A 25,799-nucleotide genomic window follows, 5' to 3' on the forward strand; every position below is an offset into this window, starting at 1 on the left:
CATTCCAAATCTCTTGCCATACCTTCATTTTGTCTTCAAGTTTTTCACAGAGAACCCGATTTAGTTCTTGAACATCATGCTGCATGAAAGAATCATATGTATCCCATCCAAAAGACTTTGTCAGCTCCTTTGTTGCAACACTAGTGTCACTGTATTGAAGCTTGTAGAATAAACTTTGTAAGGCCAAAGGGATGCTACCAGTGGGCATATCATTCTCAGTTGTTGGCATATGGTACACAGCCTGAAATGTAATATCCAGGAACAAACTTCCCATTACTTTTCAATGGACATGTGAACTTCAGGCAAAACAAAATAAGACAAACAGTTCTAACCTTTCTGAAATAAGGAATATGGTACAAGGTTTGAAGTAGAGAATTCATATAACAGGTAGCTCCTTGGTTCTTAAGCCCAACATAGCCAGTCTCCTTCTTGGAATCATAAGTCCAGTAATCAACAATCCTACGAACAAGAACCTCAGCTTCGACTATAAGAGTATCATTCACAAGATACCCTCTACTAGGATCATACAATTCACCAAGAGGCATGAAAGATGTGAAACCCCAATCACTTTCGCGTGCATTAAACTGGTGCTGTGTGTCTGCATAGTGTAAATAAAATTAAGCTACACCAAGGTCATAGATAAATCCAAAATAAATTGTGCACTTTCACTTCCTCTTTTAATAAAAAAATATAATTGAGACAAGTAACACGGACAAATTCATTTAGTGGAAATAGACTATAGAACTCATCATCCTGTTCTCCACCTAATTTTAAACAAGGTGCAAGAGGATGGAACCAAAGGTTAACAACAATATGAACTCTGTCACATGTATATGAATGAATTTAAACAACTACTAACCAATACCCCATCCCAATCCCCATCCACTCCCCAGTCCCCCTTCCAAAATGTCACTATCCTATAGTGAATACAGAACAAAAGGGAAAGATGCAGAAAATTAAATAAGATATAAATAAATTACACAATGAGCAAAGGTGTCAGATGATTTATCATATAATGTTGTAATGATAATTGAGTAATGCATTATAAAAGAATCTTTAACGTGCAAGGAGGTATCAAATGCCCTTCCATCCAGTAGTTGCAACAAAAACCTAGCAAAATTCTTCACTTTTAATTCCAGCAATGCTCTTTCTTGTTTACATTTATGAATAATCTATGTCATCTTGTAAAAGTGTAAAAGATCAAATTGCACGGACTACCTTTTCTCACGGAATACTTATTATGCGTTTGATGAACAACTGCCAAGCTAAACTGTGCATATCTACTCCAACCATAGGGCAAAGTGGCTGAATCTGCAACATCCAAATACATGGACAAATAGTCCACATTGTTTCCCTTTGGGAAAATAAGCACACGCCTGCCAAGCATAAAACCAAGTTTGACAGAGATAAACACTGAAAACAAGTATACATACCAGAGCATATTCAAGAAAATAGAACACCATTATTAACAAGTTTAGTAAATCTCAGAAAAATACCATTTATAGGCACCAACAACAAATATTTCTGAATAGAGCTTCTTTGTATTCAGCCTTGAAAAATTGTCAATTCTCCATGTAAATCTAGATGATGGAGGATCTTCAACGGGTTGACTCTCCACGGTATTGGCATTTTCAGGTTGAGCTACAACTAACGATCATCAAAGAAACAAAAAGGAAAAGGAACAATCACGTATCACATCTGGAATTAGCTGAACACTTAATTTACCAACAAAAAAACAAAACAAGACCATTACTGAACTAGACCCTCCAACAGCTGACCAGAACATAAATAAAAAATGAGGTTGGAGAATTAATTACACAATCAACAAATGCATCAAAATCCCGCAACTTCCATATTACAAACCAACCAAATGAAACATTAGCTGAAAAACCTTTTTTTAATTCAAAAACCAATCCAAATCCCAGAGCAAACACTGATTAAAAAATTCCCTAAAAATGAAGACAAACACAAAACCTAAAATCCTCAAGCCAATTTTTCACCCAGCGATCAAAGGAAGCACGAGAACTACCTTCCATGGGTTGGTGATTGTTCGCAGGCAAATCCGCGTGCGGCACGAGAACCTCCTCGTCCTCTTGCTGCTGCATAAAACAAAAACCAAAACCAAACGCGTCACCCTAGTTCGGATCCACACCGCAAAGCCCTAAAATTAAAACCCCGAACTGCACTAGAAATCGCGAAACGCTCACTCGCTCAGATCAAAACGAAGCACCCCCCCTCAGTGGCACCACCACTCGTCGGAAGTGGAGAAAATCAAATTGAATAACACGACTCGTCGAGCACGACACGCGAGTTATTGTTATTGTGAGGAATGAATAAAATAAATAAATAGGAGCGAAACGGTGCGTACAGAGTGTGTGTGTGTGTGTGAAGGGTTAGGAAAGGAATACGTACATCAATGGGAGCGGGCATCATCACGGTCATGGTGAATTGAAACCTGCGACTGCGAGGGTTATCGTTAGAGAGAGAGAGAGAGTAGTGTTTGTTTGAGAGAGAAAACGAGATCAACAACACCAGAAAGAGCTGGTTCCACAGAAAAGAGAAGGAAAAAGGTCTTTGGTCTTTATTGGAGGATTTGGGCAAAACGGGGATTTCGTCTTTGCTATTGTGGACCTAATCCTGGAAACTCATGAATCATAGGGTTTCTAATGAAATTTAACGAGTGCACGGTGCGAAACTAAAAGAACTTCCACATTATGTTATTTTTTGGCATGTGTAATTTCGTGAAGTTGAATCTAAGTAGCATGTGTCATCATTCAAAAAATAAAACAACCACAATTGGTTATAAGCTACAGATTTTTGGTAAGTTATCTAATTAAAAAAAGAAAAGATAAAATATAATGAATCTAGACTCTCTTTTTTTTATTACAAGATCCTTATTAGTCTTCTTGATATTAACGAGTACTAAAGATCCTCAGTCCAGACTTTGTTGGATTTTACATTTTCCTTCCAAGCACCAGCCTAATCATAAAGGACTTTCATCGTTTTTCAAAAACAGCTATTAAGGGCATACCTTTGCAGGCTTACCAATCCCAAGTTTTTGAAAAACAAACAGAAGGAAACAAAGAAAAACTGTTTACAACAAAACAACTGGGTTCTAAATCATATTCACATTTTCTAAATAAAGATAACTAAAGCCCCTTGAGGGTGCCTTCGAAAAGATTAAGTCAAATTCTCATTTGTCTGATTCAGAAAAAACCATTGGTACCCTTGTATTTGTGCCTTCATGAGGCTGTATTGGCACTGTGTGTATTACCCTGTACATCCCAACTTTCATATTCATCATTGAACAGGCGGGGATAGTTTCTATGATCCTCTAGTAAGAGTTTCATAACATGACATGGGTGATTCTTAGCAGTAAAGTTGTTTGGGCAAGTTGTTATTTTGATGGCAATGTAGTCCATCATTTCTGCCTAAATCAGGTAGCCTCATTGATTGAGGGGTTGAATCCCTTGAATCTATCAGATGGAGGAATCAGGATTGACTCCAAACATCCATAATCTAATAGGCTTTTTGCAGAAATTGTCAGGTCCTCATATCCAAAGGACTTAAACCGGTAAGTCTAATCTAGCTTTTCTAGAGAGGAATTTTAATTTGCAGGGACAGAGTTGGTTTTGTCTTGGCAATAGGGAGTTTTGCTGGTGTAGAAAATGACCACCACATACAACAGGGCAACAAACAACCCACCACGTGAACCAATTATGTGTCATTCATCAAACACTCCTTAATTTCCCCTTTCAATCGCCACACATCCCTCCCACTTATACTCCATGGGCAGGGGAGTCAAATAGAGCTCCTTCTTCAGAAGCAGGGACTTACCTTAAGACTGAAACTTTTTTTTTCTTTCTTAAGCAACACATGAAAATTAAGGGCAACGAGGCTGAATAAATGGTGTTTTCGGAACCACTCCTCACTTTGCCGTTTAAATCGCCGCATATACCAACACAAATAAGGGCCAAAGATGGGCACATGAGGTTAACCATGCACATACCAACACAATTAGGGTCCCTAGGTTAACGAAGATAACAAGTCGAAAGCCAAATATGTGCACACAAGGTTTGGATGGACATTGGGACAAAAATCTGTAGCTTATAACCAATTGTGGATGTTTTATTTTTTTTAATGGTGACACATGCAACTTAGATTCAACTTCACGAAATTACACATGCCAAAAAATAACTCACGCATGATGCGGAAGTTCTTTCACTTTTGCACCGTGGACTCGTTAAAATTCATTAGTAACCCTATGATTCATGAGTTTCCAGGATTAGGTCCACAATAGCAAAGACAAAATCCCCGTTTTGCCCAAACCCTCCAATAAAGACCAAAGACCTTTTTCCTTCTCTTTTATATGGAACCAGCTCTTTCCCTTCTTGACTAAACAAATGAATTGCTCATTATTGTTTGCATTTTTTGGAATATTCCAAATGTTATCAATAAGACAGTTAAATTTGTCATTAACAACTTCCCTACCAGGGTAGTGAAACTCGTTTGTAAGTACGGGTAATTCTTGATTCCCAAACTTCATTTTTTGTGTTATATTCTTGTAAGAAACCTTACATGGCTTCATTTCGTTGTATTCCTGCAAAACAAGAAAGAATATCAGCAGCAGTATTCTTAACTCCTTTTATGTGTTCAAAATTTATTTTTATTCTGTTATGATAAACATATTCTTGGAATAAAAGTCATCTTTTATGAGGCTTTTTATCAGTATTTATTTGTTGACTACCATAAGCAACTATTGCTTCACAATCAGTTCTTATGGTAATTTCGCTTTTGTTAATCAAGAAGGATTTAAATCCTTCTAGAGCATTTATCACAATGTTTACTTCATAATCGGTGGAGGTTGAACATACTTGTGGTTTGGTGTGGTATTTTCCTAAAGCTTACTTACAAATTTCTTCACCATTAATTTTTCATATTTATTTTTCTTTTTTTTTAGGACGGCTCCCCATCCTCGTTCACAACCATCACATTCTATGACTAAATAGTCGGAATCTAGAGGTAGTGATAGATATGGCAAATTATTAACCATTTCTTTTATTTTCGGCACTAATTTTATATCATCTGTATTAAATTTTCTTTGTCCTGTTAAAGAGGTTTTGTTGTAAAGAGGAGCTGTGTATTTTCCCATGTCTTTAATAAAATTTCTTACATAATTAAGTAGGCCTAGAAAAGCTCTTAGAGTTTTTATGTCTTTCATTTTATCTGGAAACCCAAGGATTTTCTGGGAGATATAGGGCTAAAGTCTTATTTTCCCATTTCCTATTTCTATTCCTAGGAAAGAGATATGGGTCTTACAAATCTCCATTTTTGATTTTGAAATTATTAGGCCAAATCTTTCAAACAAATGAAGAACTTGTTTGAGATGTAAATAATGTTCTTCCTTGGTTTTTGAAAAGATGAGTACATCATCTATGTATGTACAAGTAAATTCTTTATAATTTCCAAAAATATTATCCATCTTTCTTTGGAAAATTTGTGGTGCGTTTTTCAATCCGAAAGACATTACTTTCCATTCGAATAGTTCTTCTGAACAAGAAAAGGTAGTCCACTTTATAGAATCAGGATGCATCTTAACTTGGTGAAATCCATATTTTAAATCAAATTTAGAAAATCATTTAGCTTTTTGTATCCTATTTATCAACACATCTTTAGAGGGAATAGTATATCCATCTATGTGAGTATTATCATTGAGCCTTTTATAATTATAAACCATTCTAGTCTTTCCTCTTTTTTTGCTCTGAGTGTTTATTGACAATGAAGGCAGGGTTTCTATGGGGACTAGTGCTAAGTGCTATAACTTTCATATTCAAGAGGGTTTTTATGTGGTCTTTATATTCATCTTGTTCAAAGTACCCATACTAAATATCTTTAGTTTTGATTATTAGATATGATTTTATAATTTCTAATTTACACGTAACAGGATCTTTTTCCCAATATTTTGTGGGGTCTTCTCCTATTATGCTTATTTTATTTAGTCTGTCTATAATTTGTTGTATATTATCGAAAGTTATAATTTTATTGATTTTAATGGAATTGTAATCAGATTCTGCTACAGATAATTCATAGTGTAGCTCGGTTTCTGTTTTTATGCTTTCTAAGATATTTTCTTGGCAATAATCATATGATTTATCTAGGGTGTCTATCCTCCTATAGTTTTGTGATTCTTTTATTTTACAGCTACCAGGTGTGTCACAAAGGCATTTATTATTTTTATTATTAACAACAATGGGGATATCACCATGCTTTGTTCGCAACTCTGATGTGAGTTCGTCAATTATCGGTGACCTTTGTGAATTTGTAGAGATTAATAAATAATCCTTAGTAATAGTGACTATTCTATTATCATGTACGATAAAATCGAGTCCTAAAATCATTTTTTCTTTGGTTGGTTGTAAATCTACAACATCTGCTTTATTTATAAAGATTTTGTTACCAAAGATATCACAATTTGTAGATAATTGGATAGTAAAATTTCTTGTTTATGTGTCATTAGTTATTATGTCTCCAGACATAGTTCTAGTTTTAGTTATTATGTTACTTCGAAAACAATTGTGTTGGGGCACAACACTTTTGCATATGGAAGTAAAAGAACAACTAGTATCTACCAAAGCTTGTAAAATTACTTCAGTTTGGTCAAAATTATTTATTTTAGGAAAATTTATTTTTACCAAAATGTGTAGGCACATATTATTCTTTTTATTACAAATTATAGGGATGCAATCTTGGTTTTGTAAAGCCATAAGTTCACTCGTATGTTCTTCAGTCAATTTTGGAATTATGCTTTTTTCAAAATTTTCGTAAAGAAAATCTACAGTTTTTTCTATTTGGTTCAATTTGATTTCCAAAGTGGAAATCCTATTGTTTATAATTTTATTTCCAGAACCAAGTAAGATAAATCGATTTTCCCTTAATATACTTACAGTGCCACATCTTGTAAAGTTATGGTTGCTTCCCCATGTGGAAAATGAAATGTGAGTTTTAGGTCTCCACCGTTGCACCAAAGCATTGACTAATATTGATTAATATCAATTTATCCAATAGTTATAACATGACCGAAGCCAAGATTGTTAATACGATCCAAGTGCATAAAAGCCCACACAAAATAACACCTAGGATGAATGATTCTCTCTTGGCCTCCTCACACTTGATTCGAATATGATTATCTTGTAAGTGCAACAACAAGCCAACAATAGGTGTAGCTAATGCATGTGCCATTGCTTGACACCAAAATTACGAAACAAGAGATTTTAAGAATGATGAAAAAACTGGGATTTCTCAAGGAAAATTAAGCTTCGTGAGAGAAATTAGGTTCAATGAAAACAACAAAGCACAAGAATGAAGGATCAATTCAACATATATGACCTAAGTTGCCTTTGGACACTTAAAATTAAAGTAACAATGAATGTCATGACATTTCATTCGCATGGCATGCATCTCTTGATCATCTAAATTATTATTGGCTTTCTACAGTTGGATGGGGCATGCATCATACACAGCCTATCATGTAAGCGTATCACTAAATGTGTCATGCATTTGCATTCCTTACCCACTTTGAGAATCTTATGCTTTTGTAATTGATTGGACCTTACTTACTGTTGTGACTTGACATTCTGAAAAGAATCTAGTAGCTTTGGTGTAGCCTTTGGGTAGTTCAAGTTATCTAGCAAGAGGTTGCAAACAATAGTCTACATTATCATTGACGAGATCAAATTCTTCATCATTCACAACTAGCTTCGTAATTTTATCGTTGGCGAGGTCTTGTTCCATCAATGTTTTCTTTTCTAACCAACCTAACCTGTAGTTGGCATGATGTATCTACCGTTACTTAAAAACTAGCTAGTCATATCAGTTGCATCTCCCTTTTCCTGCTATCATTCACGAACCTAAACACATTCCATTAAAGACGATGTGTACTAGGCTGCTTCCCACAGTTATTTCCATTATTCATTGTCGAACTTGATGCATATCATTATTCATTCACACAATCCTCTCTTATTTGTTTCTTGTACGGTCACTCGGAAGTCGTAACACATTGTTTGATTTCTAAGTCGTAATTATAATAGGTGGTTTTGTAGTTCAGAAGTTGGTGGGTAAAGCACCACTTATGGTGTCGTAAGATGTGACACAACATTATAATCGTGTATATTTTATTTTTAAATAAAATATTACATGTAATATGTAACAATTATATGAAGGGTTTGAGTTAAGTACAAATTGTATATGTGATAAAATGATATCAATTATTATATGGCATTACTTAATTATTAATTAATCTTATAAATGAATATTAATTTAGGCTTTTTAGTTATTTCAAAATGTTATGCGTTCAAATTGTTATTTTTTTATGGTTTGAATTATCTATTATGGGAATCCACAATTACTTATGCAATGACAATAGTTGTTGAACAGATGGTATGTAATGAGCAAATGTATATAAATTTAAATATTTGTATAATGTCCTTTGCATTTTCCAAAAATGACCAATACCTTTGTAGTTTGTGCCACGACATGTTGTTGATGTAATTGGTATTAAACGTCATGAAACTCCATGTTAAGGTGCTTCACGAGACAACAGAAGAATGGTCTGTCTACCGCAATGACAATACTATACCAAAACAATTTCAACTAGGCCACCAATGGCATGATTTTGTCCGACACTTCCCTTTAAGACAGAACGATAATGTTGCATTCATGAAAGTCAATGGGCAAGATTATTTGAAGCTTGTTATTAACGACAATCATTAATGTTTACCATTTTGCATTATGTGATGTCTATGAATGTTTTTAATGTTTACCATCACATGTAATATTAATGTTGACATTGTGTTTACACATTGGAACGCCCAATGTGGCTGCATGTATAAAGGCGGATAACTAATAAGTGCCCTAACCTTATCATCCATATGGTTATTAGACTTGCATTTTGTCTTACCTAATGAGGAAACCATATATTGGAATCAATACAAAATACAACATAATTATTAAATTTTTTTGAACAATGACAAATTTTGTGACATAAAATTAAATTATGTAACGGTAAATAAAATAACGACTGAATACTATTTTGGAATAGACTAAGGAAAAGTGAAATGGGTCTAAGCCAATTGTTTTTTATTTTTAAGATCTTTTGTATATTTAAAAGTTTTATTAAAATTAATTAATTAACAAAAATGATATGGTGGTGGCCTCAAATCTTTAGAAAATAAGTCGTCACCTTTTTCCCGAATATTTGACTAACTTTTAAAATACATACCAATTTTAGTGTAACTTCTTTGAAATAGAAACAAAGAACTAGCATTGTTTTATTTATGTGTCTATTTTTACTACCATTTTATTTTAAATATTTTATATTTTTGGAAATTATTGGCAATACACCAAAATTACAAATATTGCCCCCTATATAAGTTTCATAATATGTCCATTTCATGTATGTCTATCTCACATTTAACAAAACAATGACTCTTGCACCTAACCTCACAAGATATTGTGGTCCATTGAGGTCCATGGAGGTTTATCTATTCATGCTATAACTTCAATATTGTCATCCATTGACTTATCTGAAGGAGCTATGTCATGCAATGGGGACAAAAAAGTGCATGTCCTCTTTGTAGGTCGAAAACCAGGAATCTATTTCAGTTGGAATGAAACTTATGAGCAAGTAAACCAATTTAGCAAAAGTTGTCACGATTCTTATCGTTCATACGATGAAACTGAACATGCTTATGTCGATTTTTGCCTTCGTCATGGATCAGACCCTAGGTTCATACTTCTTCAGGGGACTTTCATTCAACAAGACAACATGCAATTTTTTTTGAAGAAACTTTGTATCATGCTTTAACTTGGACAACCCAAATTTACGTTGTATAAAGTGAAGACAATAAGCAATGTGCAATTTCAAAGGTATTGTGCGTTTGTCTACATAGGGACCTTGGGAGACCCCATTATCTTTGTGGGAAACTTTGAAAAACATGACTATGCTGCCAGGGAAGATACTACTATGTTGTTGGCCCGAGAACCGTGTAACTAAACAGGAAAGCAAATAAGGGACTTCAAATTTTACAATGTTCAGAATTTAGAGACCAAAGTGTAGGCCTTGAATGATGCCAACATGCAATTAAAAATGCAGTTGGACATGTTGAAGGATGCATACAAGGTGAAGTATATTGATGAACCTTCTATTTAGTGTCAATTGGTGTCATGTTGTTTCAATGGTATTGTGTGACAAAGACGAGTGTGGGTGCATGTGTTTTCTATTTTACTTTGGATCATATCATTTGTTGTGTTTTTATTTTGTTTTTAATGAAATAATGAAATTATGTCGCACTTTGACATGTGCTTGCTTTGCTAGGGATCCACTTATGGTGTAAAAAAATTTCACTTTCTGTCATTCCTCGGCGTTGAATTTGGGAATGTTTAGCAAATTTTTTAAATTAAACTTATGTTGAAATTATCATTATTTTTTAAAAAAATTTATGATGCATCGTCCCATATTTTTGTACTTATCATCCAAAAACATATCAAATGTTTCTGTCAAAGTAAATAATTTTTCTTTTTCAACATTTGTGGAATACAGGATTATTTGAAACAAATATATTCAAATAATATGTAATTAATTTATTCAGCATTGATGTATTTTTTTTTCCATTAATTGCATATCAATTACCTGACTTGCTTCAGCGAAGAATGGAGAAGTACAAAAGGCATTGCCGCACTACACTAAGATGCTCCGTACATTCGTACATTCTTTCTATGGCAGATTTGCTGTGTGATGTGTATTTCATATTTATATATCAAAGCTTTAGATATTTGTATATTTGACATTTTTTTGTTTTTTTTTGTTCGGCTCTGTAATTGTAAACGTCAATTTTTCTTATATGTTTTTTTAAGTCGTAGAATCATTTACAACTTTAATTTTTTTCGAAACCTACATTTTTTTAAAATTGTAAATAATCTCTTAATATAATTATTTACAAAATTTAACTATTTTTACATTTTTGGGTTTCATTGAATTTTTTCAATATATTTATTTTTCATAGTGTTTTATCTAAAATTGTGTCCATTTTTTTGCAATTTTTAATTTAAAAATTTGTTGGCTTTTTTTAATTTAATTTATATTGTATGATATATTTTTTTTTTATTTTTTCTATGTTTATTTGTCTGATTTTTTTTTTCATTTTTTGTATTGTACATAACAAAAATTAAACCTTTTATGTTAGTATAAAATATGAAAATGAATCAACATACATAATATAAAAAAATGGTGAACTTATGACTTGAAAGTCGTAAAACAAAAAAAAATAGATAAAAACATAATTTATGACTTTAAAGTCGTAAATGACAAAAGAAAAAAATTCTTACATCTTTACAATGGTGAAAAAAAGAGTGTCCTCCTATATAACAAAATTATAATATTATTTACATTATTTTAAAAAAAGATACACGAAAATAAAATTATGCTTGAAATATTTTTTTTAAAAATATTTATGCTTTACACATTAAAGATGACCAAAAAACCTTACTTCAAATAAAAATAAAAACCAAACTTATGACAGAAAAAATTAAATTACCACATCAAAGTCATAAAACCAAAAAAAATAACAAACACAACCATAACTTACGAGTTTAAAGTCGTAAATGGCAATAGAAAAAAATTTAAATGCTTACGTCTTTACACATGTAAAAAAGCTGTCCTACAAAATTTTTATAACAAAAATGGCTGATTCAAGCTGCCTAATACGACCAAATGTTCCATGAATATAAGTGTTTTTCCATGTACGATCATCACATATTATTTTCAAAAAATGAGCCGCATGGTATTTCAACATCACCATCACCCAAATCAACAAACTTTCCTTGTTCTAGAGTCATTCAACGGCTACGATAGCGACAAAGACCCGTGAACATGGATTCTGACATTGCAACCGATGACTCAAGGCAATTTTTTAGTTATGAGTATAAGTAAGTTTGTTCAAACTCCTCATTTTCGCCTGGTTCAATACATGAAATTCAAATCTTACAACTATTATTGAACCATTTAACTGGTATCCCGCAACATGATAGATTATTAGGATGTTTACTTTTGAGGCCAACCATCGTTTTTAATAGTTTTTGTTTAATATAACTAGGTCTTTTTGCACATGTTTGACTCAAATAAGCAATAATTGCATTGTTCAACATTTAATAGGCCTCACAAACTTGGAAAAGCTAAAGTTGTAGGGTGACAAGAGAATGCTTCCAAAGAATCCAAAGCTTCAGAGGAAAATCGTGCACAAAACCTTTACACGAACACTAACCTTGCTGTCTCCATTTTTTTTTTATCAATATACGACTAAAAATGATTTTTACCAAGTAATTACATTATGTTATTTAGGTTCATATGTCAACTGAAGAAACATGCATTTGTTCCGCTCACGGCAACAACTCAACGGGAGACATGGATATCACTGGAAAAATATGATACCTGGAAGAAAGAATAAAGGTGATTCTTACTTTACAAGCTTCATCATATTGTTTCTGTTTAATGGACTCAATATTTGTAACCTATTAAATGTCTACATACCATTATAGTTGCTTGAAAGAGGTCTAGAAAAGAGACTAGATGCCATAGAAGACACTAACAAGAGCATTCTAAAGGTCATCTACAACCTTGTTCGACAAGAGGCATGCAGCTCTCCAAAGAATACAAGAGACCATGTCCCCATTTCTAGAAGCCAAATTACGTTGCCTTTGGAAAAAAGAGTTGACTTAGTTAGCGCAAAATGCTATGGGAGGCACCAAGAACCAAAAATGTCAAGTGGATCTCTTGGACGTGCTTCTTTGGCATATTTGAAAAACATTGAAACCATTGTTATCCCAAAAGATGAAGATGCTCATGACCTAAAAAAATGTTCCACTTTCTTCAGGGGGGAGTTCATGCGTGACCATAAAAAAAGAGTCGTTAAACCACCAACACCTTTCAACCTATGGGAACCATGTGACAATAACACAACTTCTGATGAATTTTGTAAGGATGGACCTTTCATGACCAACTACAATAGGGGTGTCAACTTCAAGGTTAGTAACATATGAAATATTAAATAATGTCGAGATATTAAAATGGTTAGGTTGTGACCATAATAAATAACTCCTGATATCAATGTCACTTCGAAATGCAGGGGAAAATACCTATGGAAATAGCATTGCCACCTCAGAAGCTGACTTACAATGTTAGTACCTCAGTTGGAAGGACCTTAAAGAAGCCCAAGATTGAAACTCAACAGCGTGAAGAAACTTGTAGACTATTACCAGAAAGATTTGATGTTGTCCTCTGCATGCCTAAGTCATGTAATTTGTTTATCTTAATAAGGGGTACACAAAAAACATATTCATAACATTCATGCCAATGTCATTTTGTATGCAGATATGCATACCAATTTATGATCATACCAATCATTGGTATTTAATGGTTATATGCATTGACGACAAAAATTTTTACCACTTGGATTCACACATGACACTTGAATCGTCGGAGGATAGAAAACAAGTAATAAAAACCATGGTAGGTGCAACCATTATATACACTTGAATATCGTTTAACTAGTCACGTAAACATTTCAACTTACACCTATTCATTAGCCAACCAATGTTTATGATGGTAATTCCAGGGTTGCATCATGTCTTGTGTATTGGTTATTGTGTTTAACACACTACACATTACTTGGGGTATACAGGATATGGATCATTGGGACATCCTGCAACCAAGGGGAATCCCAAATTGTGGATCTAGGTAACCTTCCTACACAAGAATTAAATAATATTTGTTTACACACGTTGTTAATATCAGGGTCTTTTTTTCAATTGATTGTCTTTTGATAAAACGTAAATCATATTGCAGCGACAATTCATGTTTATGAGTGCTTGAGTGGATGAAGATGGAAGACTCTTTTGTTACTATATTGTACGACCCGGTAAGATTTCCTCAAGTCCTTGTGATAATCATCATAATATTTCTGCTTACAATTGAAATGAATACCTAACGCTATTATTGAATAGCTTGATGACAAATATTGAGAATGAAAGTTGCAATGACATTGTTGTTTGGTGCACACAACGACAACAAAAGTATACTTGTTAGCGCTATAGAATTGAATTGAGATGATTTCCTTCAAGGGAATTGTTGACAACGACATCCACAATGTCATTGCTTATTGTGTGGAAGACAAATTTGGTCATGTATTTTGATGTTAATTTACTGAATATTTATTTTAAGTAGATGGACTTGTATATTTTGGGGCAACACATTAATATACCTTTAATATTGCTAGTCATAGGCAATATTAAAGCATATATTTGTATTGTTAGTTGCCCAAATATTTGCTTTGGGTATTCCCCCTTGGTTTAGTACTTAATGTTATATTTTGTAAATGTAATAACACCACTATGGAATATTAAATGTTGCAATTTATGGTTAAGAGATCAACGACATTTTTTGTTCATCACGTATTAACGTGTTGCAAAATCGATCTCAACTCGTCTCAATGCAAGTTATATGCGAATGACTAAAAATAAAAGTTGAACACATTAATACTACTACTACTATGTAATTAGTTGTTCAATTGTTTGACTTATAAAACTGATGATTCACCGGTGCAAAAATAACTTCTTTATTTACACTAGAAAACAAATTAGAGTACATTTTGCTTTAAAATTTTCCAACTTTGTGTCAATATAATTGCTTCATGAGTACAAATTTTATTTTTCAAAAATTCATATTTATTATTTTAAAAGTTTACGAATAAAAATAAAAATTGACTCTACTTTTTTAATTGGCTTACATTTCACTATCTAAAGTTATCTCTAAGTAATTAAAATACTTTAATTTTTATTGTAACAATAATAATTTTTTCGTTTGTCCTTGTTTCTTCAACAAATTATTTGAACATAATCGGACTTCGGACCACAAACCCAAAGGAATGTTACTATGAACAATAATATTACCAACAATCGCTTGGAGTACAACACTCCTTTGACACGATATATATATATATATATATATATATATATATATATATATATATATATATATATATATATATATATATATATATATATATATATGCGTGTGTGTGTGTGTGTAATGATTATGATTGTATAATACTTGTGCAAATTGGGTTATTGATCATAAACCATCACTTGTTAAAAAATTGCACGTCTACATATATAACTAGTCCATGTAATATATGTAAAAATAGGTGATTTCACTCATAGAGTCCATCAATTAATAACACTACTAAACACCATTGTCACGAAGTAAACACCAAATAGTACATGGGTTGTCACCAAGTCTAAACTGACAAAACATAAAATGTAAACCCATTGGTTAGAAATATACATCACCTATAAATCATTGCAAAAGAACATATGTTTTTATCAAAATGATGACCAAAATGATAACATGTAGAACAGTTTCATTAAAACGTTAACCTTCTTAAACACATTAACTTCTTTTCTATCTTAACAGCTACACGCTTGGCATTGTTGGCTTTCTCCATCTCCCATTTTGATCTTTCAGATAATCCAATCTAAATCTCCTCAGCAAGGGCCACAATTGAGTTGGCAGTGTAAACCAGCCTAGAGGTTAGCTCAGCCTTACTCTTTTGCACATTTTCAAGTGTATTAGATTTCACCATCAGTTTTTCCTAAAGTGACAGAATTTTATCATTAATTCTTGGATGTTTAAAACTAATCCCTCAATTACAGCCTCTTTGTTTCTGTTACTTTCTCTTTCAATTGAATGTAGTCATTTTTCAGACTACAAACTTTAAGTTTTTTTCCTACTTAAAAAAAAATTATTCCACCAACTTCAACTTTTCCAGTTCATCAACACTAAGGTTAGGATCTTTACAATGTTATGATGCAAGCATCGCAACTTGTGCAACATCATCACTACAAGAGACCAAAGAACGAAAATCTACAACAAGGAGGAAGAAAGCTTCTTCTTGCACCACTCCATTTTATTATCCATAGAGGTACCACGAGTCACATCATCACAAGGTGTAATGCCAGTGTGTGGCATACCGAGTATGTCGTCCAGGGTATCAAGATACTCATCAAAATTTTGTATGGCATTTATGTCTTCTGTTTTATGCATACCATCTCATTCCTTAGAATTTAACACGTCTCCTAAATTCTCAGTTGCATCACTTGTTTCCTCTTCCTTCATATGTCACAAGTCAATCACCTCATTTGCATCATGCTCAACTATTTTACATGGACGAACACAAAATAGTCTGAAAGATTTCCGAGTAGGTTGACTACAGCTTTGTGTTTTTTGCTTTAATTTTCTTCGGGTGCCAATCTCTTATGTCGAATCTTCTTCAGTCTCCAGTGACTTCACTGGACAGGTAACGGGGAAAGAATGATGTGCTGAAACGACACTAGAACAAACACATAAAACAAACAATGAACAACAAATGTTGCAATGATATCAACTACATGACAGATAGGATCCCAACTTATTTCACAAAATTCATACAAAAAATAATGTGTTTTTCGCTCAATTTTATGACTTAAATATTCATCCCACCACCGACATATTCCAAGCTATTCACATAGATAAATTACCCATGACACATAAAATAAAAATAGTAAATTGATAAATATAACTCATCACTACCATATTGTTACTCAACTTCATACAAGGAGAAGTATGAAGGAACATAATCACTCAAAAAATAATAAAACTCTACAAAAATTATGATGGGAGTAAATATTGTACAATTTAAGGGATAAACACAATCATGGAGGAAAACAATCAACAAAAAATAATTAACTGAGTCAAATAAAAGGACTTTAATGTACGTGGAAAATAGAAAAACTTACGCAAAAGATCAATACAACAAGAAAATTAAAATAACAAGACAAAAATAATGACAAAATAGAAACACTGGAATGAAAACAAACTCTTTTGGGCTAACCTTTTGTACGAGTTCGCTTAGTTGTGGGAACCTTCTAGTTAAATAAAGCAAAGAATTCTTCAATTTTCATGTTGTGAAAATTTGATTCAATGTATCATTGGACAATAGGCTTGCTTTGATAGCTCCCTGAATGGAGAGAAGAGCTCTAAAGAGATCTTGGAAAAGAAAGGTATCTATTATGAAAATAGTCAGCCTTGTTTGTCCTTCTCCCCACTCTCCATCCCCATATATCACCAACATTAGGCCATCCTTTAGGAGCATACGGCAAACCTTCACCAGCAGAAAGGGTGACACCGGTTGAAGATCAAACATTTTTTCCTTTGTCAAATCCTTACGAGCATTGCTTTCAATTGTAGAGTCATTTTCCAAGTTTTCATTTTCAACCTTACAACTGAAATAAAACAAATAAATGTCAACTGTTGAAGAGTCCATAGAACACTTTCATGGAATAGTCATGGTACACAAAAAAATTGCTATGAACCAAACAAAGAACTTAAACATCAGGAAAAATGACAAAAGATTGGGACTACAAAAACAACAAATAATCTAAACCTAGTTCGTCTTAGCAAAAGGCTACATAAATTTTGGGGTCCAAAAAAACACCCACGATTTCTATGATCTTAGAGTAACCTTGCATATAACATTTTCTCAACTCTAATTCAACTGATTCCTTATTTCATAATAGCTCACGTATTCTAAATAAAAATTTTAACATAGCAACAACATGGAGAACAATTTTTTTTCCAGGAAAACAACACCATGCAACAAAAATAATACTTTAATGCTCTTCATTTAATAAAAAAAAGGCTTAGCAAACATGAGGGGATAGGAAAAAAAAGGAATGAAGAGGGGAAAAAAGGTAGAACTACAATTGAAGGGAGTGTGATTAACTGTTAGACTCATTGATCCATCTGTATTCTAGAGGAAACAAAGAACAAAACGTGTTTTATCTACTCTCCTTCTATGACCATTTCACTCCCTAGGTTAACGATGCACATACCAACACACTTAGGGTCCCTAGGTTAACAATGCAAATACCAACACACTTAGGGTCCCAAGGATAACAAAGAGAAGAAGTCAAAATGAAAGGGTCGCAAGGTTAACAAAGAGAAGAAGTCAAAACGAAAGGCAAATATGCGCTTATGAGGCCTCAAAGAGAAGATGTCAAAATGAAAGGCAAATATGCGCACATGAGGTTTCGAATTTCCCTGTAAACTGGCAGCCTTCAACCAATCGTGGCCGTTTATTTTTTTAATGACGACACAAGCGGCTAAGTTTCAACTTCATGAAATTACATATGCCGAAAAATACCTCGCACAGTTCGAAAGTTCTTTCACTTTCACACGGTAGACCCCGTCCTGAAATTTATGGCGAAATGATCCATTAGGAGTATTTTTCTGAATTTTAAATAAATATTTTCAAATGGGTAAATTATAGGATATTTCACAACTTCTGAATTCAAAGTCGTAAATTATTTTACGCTTTTTATTTTTTTCTACTGAAGTTGTAAAAAACTTTACGGTTTCGTAATTTTTTTTTAAAATTCGACTTTGAAGTCGTAAATTATTTATGGCTTTAAAGTTATAAATAATTTTATTTAATTTAATATTTTAGTTTTAGTTTTATTTAATATTTTTATATATTATTTTATTTAATATATTATTTATGACTTTGAACTCAAAAGTCATCGGGTGCCCTACGACTTACCTCTTTCTCGGTATTTATTTAAAATTTATCCCCCTTTGGTAATTGAGAATTGTTTTTACCCCTTTTAGGTCGTTTGCCCAAAATTTATTCATACTTTTGATTGATACCCTTCATCATTCATTTTTTGGTTTAAATACTATTTCTTGTAATTTAGTATTTTTTTTAATTTTTATACATTATGGTTAATTTATTTGTCATCCTTAAAATGTTTTAAATAGCATTTTAAACAGTAAAAAATATTGTCTAATGTGTTATAAGGACGGAAAACAAAATAAATATATTTTATAACAACTAAAAAAAAAAGATAAAAAAATTGTAAGGACTAAAAAAGTATTTAAGCCTTCATTTTTTATTATCTTTTTATCATTAATTAAAAAAATTTAGTTGAAACAAGTGGTGAAAATAACTCAGAGAACTCTACAGGGACATGTAGCCTACATTATGCTGGACCTTTCCAAAAAATGGATTAGATAAAGACTTGTAGTAAAACGTATTTAACTAAACATGAGGTCTTAGGCTATCAAAAAGCCTTTTAGGCCTAACAGAATTACCTATCTAGAAAATTATAAATAGTTATTAATTATTAGTAGTATTATTATATTATGTAAAAAAAATATTATTATTAGTAGCAGAAACACAAGCGTTGTCACGCCTGTGTGTCTGCATTTTGATTTTGCCATTGTATTTCTTTATATTAAGATTTTTTTATTTCCTTTTATGAGAATAAATGATTATAAAATTAATTCTTACCGTTGATTTTAAAAATAGGTCTATAATTATGTGACATTTCTAGAGTTTTTTTTTCTATTTTTAGTTTTCTAAAATTTATTAATTTTTTAAAACAAATAAAAGATTTTAAAAAAAGAATTCTGCTTTTATTTTTCTAAATTTATCATAATTTTAAAAAGAATTCAATATTTTAAATTTACTTTTTCTTTTAAAAATATTTTTCATTTAACCAAAATGGTGGATTACTCACTTTCATAATTATCGGTATATAGTTTTAAAACTTATTTAATTTTAAAAAAAGAAAGGAAATTTAAAAACTTGAAAATTGGATTAGATAAAGAGGTAGTTGTTTTTTATCCTGATTAGTTTTAAAATTGAAATCATAGTTTTCACTTTTAAAATAAAAATTAAGAAATTTATTCTGAAAAGTTGGTTTAAAATTATGATATTCTAACCTACCACTCTTGACTTTACAAATATTCTTAACACCACTTTACAAGTATTCTTAACATCACTTCTAGTATCTTCTTAGACTCCCCCTAAATTTAAGAACCTAAGTATTGTTTAACATTAAGTCACTCCTGACCTTCACAACAAATGTTTAAATGAATACAAGTATTATTTACACTCAAATAATGAGTATATAGTTAAGCACAAATACAGAATAACTTTGTTTCACAAAGGATAAACAAATGAAAATTGTGTATAATCATGTTGTGGTTTTAATAGAGTTTTGCTTCACTATTTTCTCGCACTCTTGTTCTTCTTTCTTGTCTCATATTTTTCACCTGTTACTTCATTGAGGGAGACATCCTTTTATAGACTTCAGTGAAAGATCCGTTACGAGATCAATGCTGATTTCTTGAAAGGACCATTGTCTCACACTAAAGAACGACGCAACGTGTCAAGCTATGAATGGCGAGTATTTATCCATAGTATAGGCAATGCCATGTGCTTTTTGTCCACAGTGAAAGAGACCTCTAAGGGGATATTCTGTGGAAACCTTCTATTCTTTTCTATATTGTCATTTTCTTAAATTGAAACATTAGTTATTCAAAAATAAGAGAGGAAAATAGAATTTGAATAAAATAGTACACGCGCCCTTCCCTTTTTCGTGATACTCAGTCTTGTGTGTTGTAGACTGGACGTGTGAGTTTACCTTAAGATATTGTATTATGCTGATGTTCATAAGAGTGGACGCTCACTAGATATAGTGTGTTGGCCGCTAGCTTAAAACAGAGCATGCTTTCTATAGCTACGATGATACTAAATGTTGCACATTTCTTTAACATAATGATCTTGTCACTTGTCAAAACTCATTAGAATATCAATAATTTATACTATTGTTATGCATCAAAGCCTAAGGAGGATGAGACACTTGGTTGTCCAGACCTAACAAAAGAGAGTTTAGGATCCCACCAACCTAAGAGAGCAAAAAGAAAAACAACAGTAATGGTAAGGGAGAACAACCTTCAATGAACCCAAGAGGAAAGGGATGTCCCAAATGTGGAAAGAAACACAAGTGAGTTTCTTGATGGGGCATAGTGTGTGCTACAAGTGTTAGAGGGCACTACTTAAAGGAGTATCCCAATGGGAAGATGAGAGAACCAAATGAGCCAACACCCATAGCCATAGTTTGGCCTTCTACCCTTTGTGTTAGGAAGGTAAACTAGGATGATGGAGTTGAACAAATGGCCTCAATAACTTAAGAGGGGGGGGGGGGGGTGAATTAAGTTTCAAAATTTCCCACTAACAAACTTTAACCCCATTTTTAAAGGATAGACTCTGAATGCAGAAGAAGAAGAAGCAATCAATTTAATAATGTTCTTAAAATATGCAAGACAAAATTGATTGTAATAACATAAATGAGATAAGGGAAGAGAGAAATACAAACTCGATTTATACTGGTTCAGCCACTTCCCGTGCCTACATCCAGTCCTCAAGCAACCCACTTGAGATTTTCACTAACTTTGTAAAAATCCTTTTTAAAACTTCTGAACACCCAAGGAATCCTTTTCCCTTATGTTAAGGAAACTCACAATTCAAGAGACAATCAATCTCTTGATTACAACTTACTTTCTGAGATGAACAGAAAGATTTCTCTCCTTTAGAGTGAATAATACAATTTGATGTTCATAGATAAACTCTCAATAGATTTCTAAGTGTTTGCCCAAGAGTTGTTGAGAGAGCATTTGACAATGAAGTTCTTTTAGAATATCTCTCCCTTTCTTTTCGAAGTAAGACACACATATATATAGGTCCTTTGTGCCTTTTCAAAATGGTTTGAAGAGATGCGTCTTTTCAAAAAGTTTTTTCTGAAATTCTTCACTGGTAATCGATTACACAATTATATTTTGAAGGGTCATGACTTTTCAAATTGAATTTCAAGAGTTCCATTGCTGGTAATCGATTACACATCAATGGTAATCGATTACAACTTTCAAAATTCAAATTTCAAACCCTTTTAAAAAGCTGATTTGCAAACTTGTCTTCTAGTAATTGATTATACTGCCTGGTAATCGATTACCAGTGCCTTGATATGTTGGAAACAAATGTGTTTTGAGGCAAAAGCTGATCTTGAATGAATCTTGAAGTAATGCTTTTTTGTTGAAGCAACCTTGTATTAATCTTGAAGCAATGCTTAACCTTTGAATGTTTGTTGAAGTAATTTTGAAAGAAACCTTGTTTGATTATTCTTTTACATCATCAAAATCATGTATTCATACATTCACAGATGGACCTACCTTAGGTATGTGTTTCTTAAACTTACCTATGTTTTGTAGTGGTATGTTTTCTCTGGTTGTTAGGGTATAGTAGAAAAATACTCATACCATGTTATTTGAGAATTTAAGGACATCCGTGAATGAAAGACTTATTTATATAAGGATTTGAGCCTCACCTCTTCTCTAAAGGTAGGTAGCATATATGTATGTGTTATATCAAGGACTGAGATAGGGTGGTTACCATAAATCTTACAAAAAGTATACTATATATTTAATTGCTAAGATAAGAATTATTTAGATACATGTTATTTATTAGTATCTTGATTAGAATAAAATAGTTATATATACTTTTCACAATGATTCATCTTCTTCACCACACAGTTGACACACAATCACACCTATATAGAAGGTTTCCCTTTCCTCAATCCTCACAATAAAAAGTAAAATGATGAACACAAGCATCACACATATGCATTCAAGCATACATGTCGTCCTGAACCCACATTTGTGACTACATAGTCTTATTACACATCTTATGACATTCCTCATGACACTCGATGTTTTATGCTCATTTATGTCATAGTTCTCCAAGTCCTTGCATAGTTACTAAATTAATATCTAAGTCTAAATTTCATCCTCGAGTAACAATTGTTTAAGCTCTTTTTAACAATTGATTTGCTACTTTCTGTAATGAATTTCTCGGTCAGTAATTATTAATTTCTACAAATGCCTTCCTCTCAAATTCCATTTGCACCCACGAGTTTCAATTGCCCATCCCCAAAAACCAACATCCAATGATCAAATAATATGATGCACACAAAATTCAATGTCTAGAGTTCACACTCTCTAGGTCTCAGCTACAATGAATTCATAATGACACATACGTGAAAAGGTGCCATCCTTTAGAGGTAGGACTCATCGTTTAGAACCATTCATAGCAAATTCACATTAAAGAACATTTATCACAATTTCATCAATTGCATTCAATATATCAACAATTAAGCTCACAAAATACTAAAACATAACATTCAAATTCATAAATTCACCAAAATTGACGATGACACTTCACATCATATATACTTCAATAAGAAATTTCCACAAACCCAAATTCACTCAAATAATAATTTCTTTTTATTAAAAATAGAATCTACCCTATCACTGACAATCATCATTTTGAAAATCCCAAAAAAAAATGCTTAATCAACCTGCAAATTTGAAATCTTCTGCACAGAGCTTCATTAACATGTTAAATTCAACATATATTTTTTTAGTGACTCACAACACATGGAGAACATTTAATTAGCATTATTAGAAAGCAGTCCCAACTTCAATAAATTCTCAAAAAAATACTCTACACTCCTACATGTACAAGAAGGTCATTTTTTAGTACATTAATCCTCATGCTTTTAAGAGGCCTTGTTGCATTGTTAGTATTACTTTGAATCTCCTCCATTTAGAACACTATTAAGTCTATCTATTCCTAACAAAAATAATTAGTAGATGAGATATACATAAACGAGTGTAATCTACATGCTCCTAGTATGCATGTATGCATGAATTGTAGTGAAAAATGTGTTCAAAAAACACACATTGCGGAATAAAAGGATCTATTTTGTATTTAAATTGTATTATAAACAAATGACATATTAAAAAAACGTACCTGTTGATGAGCTCTTGAAGCAAAAAAATTCTTCAATACTGTGAAGACTCTATGTGTATCCATACCGAGACTGACCTCTATTTGTCAACAACTTTGACAAGTGAAAAAATAAGAATAGAGAAATGATATTCGAATTATTTCAATGTGTAGCCTAAGGCTCTATTTATAGCACGCTAAGGGTACCAAATTTCTGATCAAATCAAAATCATTATTGATAGCATCCTTTTTTAAGCTATATTATTTCTTGTTGCCTTTTATTGCTAACCATTTAGCGATTAAAATTGAAATAATAATTGACCAAGTCAAACTTGTATGTCACCGCCTTTTCAACCCAAATTCCAAATACAAAATCATACATGTTTGTTTCTCTTCTTTCACCAAATCTTTCATATTATTTATATTTTCAGTGCTAGCAAAAATATAATAATATTCCACCATTTTGAAATCAATTAATCATTTGATCATATTAAATTCTCTAATTTAATTAATCATCAAATATTAAAGTAATTTCTTTAATAGGTAGGTTCAATATTAAACCAGTAATATATCAATCAAATTAATGTACTAATCAAGGTAGGCATCTAGCAACACTCCTTAACGTCTAGATAGCATGAAGTAACATTTTACATTGAAGAATCATTAGAAGAGTAGTGTAATAATTTCTTCCATATTTACAGCTCTGGGTTAACTCTAGAGTATAGTATTACTGTCAAATCCTTTTGAGTTAACTCATAATGACTTATGAAACTCATTTCTTCTTTCATTTAATTTTCCTGGCCAGGATATAATTTTATTCATAGAGCTCAAATTCATTACCAAGAGTTGATGGACTCATTCTTGATTAATCATTAATTCAAAAGGTATTTAATCATACCTAATATCCATTCAACAAGTGCTCTAAAGCATTAGGCGTCTGGAATCAAAATACAACAAATAACCTGTTAATTACTATGACAATCTCAGGTCAAAGAAAGCTATTATACCTCTTATTTAGAATTTTCTATTGACAGTTTATGGTAAATTTTAACCATTAGAAAATTTCAATTGAGTCAATTCAATGATGACATCAACATGTGACTCATCTATATATGAAAATTAATAAATGAGATCTATTAATATTTATCCAATAAATACTATCACATATGTATTAATCTACCAGATTATTGATATCCTATTTACAATAATCCTATGATCAAGAACGATTTAGATTAAAATTAGAACAAACTTATTTCTCATTATCATAATCTCTATTATAATAACAAGTCTTTAATCTTAATCAAGGACATTATCAAATGGACCATTTAATCAAATAGTGAAATATGACAATGAAAATAAAATAATACTTTATTATTTAAATTAGAATTGATTACATGATGACTTGGATCGTGGGCTTACAAATTTATTCCCAACATGAATGTACCTTTCCTTCTTCTTCTTCTTCTTTTTTAAATGCATTAACTTTATTCTAGAAAAACCTAAAGACTAGCATGACTAACTAAGGAATAAGACATTGGATGTAGAGGGAAAATGTGTGTTATGCATGAAAATATTAACATGTTACTGCTAAATGCATGTTATGATGAATAGGTAAAAAATGCTTAAGGATAAGAAGTATGTTCCCCATGTGACTTATTAAGGTGAAAACCTAGGGTAGGATATTCCTAAAAGGTCATAGCCATAATCTTTGGTAGGTCACTAGGTCCATGTATTAGTGCAAAGTTTCATGGGTGGATCTATATTCCTAAAGATTTATCGGCTCTTAGATTGCCCTTATCGCATAGACAAGGATCTAGCCCATGAATCATCCATAAGAAGGGAAATTCCCTTTCAATATGAAAGACCCATGATATTGGTAAAATCTAAGTGGTAACTCAACAACTATCAAGTGGGCATCAAGCCCTTCAATAACAATCATTGAGGTACCTTCTACTCCTAGGCTTGCACAAGATTGGGTATAAAGTCCAAAAAAGTGTGCGAGGTAAGTGACTTTGAAGTATGTGT

General features: G+C 32.2%; 1 protein-coding gene across 2 annotated transcripts in view; it reads right to left on the reverse strand.

Moving 5' to 3' along the window:
- LOC100810922 (ubiquitin C-terminal hydrolase 12) overlaps nt 1-2,622 on the reverse strand; it is a 45,137-nt gene extending 42,515 nt beyond the window's left edge. The window contains exons 1-6 of one of the 2 annotated variants that reach the window (XM_003555518.5): nt 2,413-2,622; nt 2,030-2,099; nt 1,497-1,647; nt 1,219-1,376; nt 333-598; nt 23-241 (exon numbers count right to left, since the gene is read on the reverse strand). In XM_003555518.5, coding sequence (XP_003555566.1) covers nt 23-241; nt 333-598; nt 1,219-1,376; nt 1,497-1,647; nt 2,030-2,099; nt 2,413-2,442 — 894 coding nt within the window. In that variant the 5' untranslated portion in view covers nt 2,443-2,622. The remainder of the gene's footprint in view (nt 1-22; nt 242-332; nt 599-1,218; nt 1,377-1,496; nt 1,648-2,029; nt 2,100-2,412) is intronic. The other variant, XM_006605568.4, reaches the window with a different exon arrangement.
- Between the last annotated feature and the right edge of the window lie 23,177 nt (nt 2,623-25,799).

Source organism: Glycine max, chromosome 20 (assembly GCF_000004515.6).
Source record: "Glycine max cultivar Williams 82 chromosome 20, Glycine_max_v4.0, whole genome shotgun sequence".
Taxonomy (NCBI): domain Eukaryota; kingdom Viridiplantae; phylum Streptophyta; class Magnoliopsida; order Fabales; family Fabaceae; genus Glycine; species Glycine max.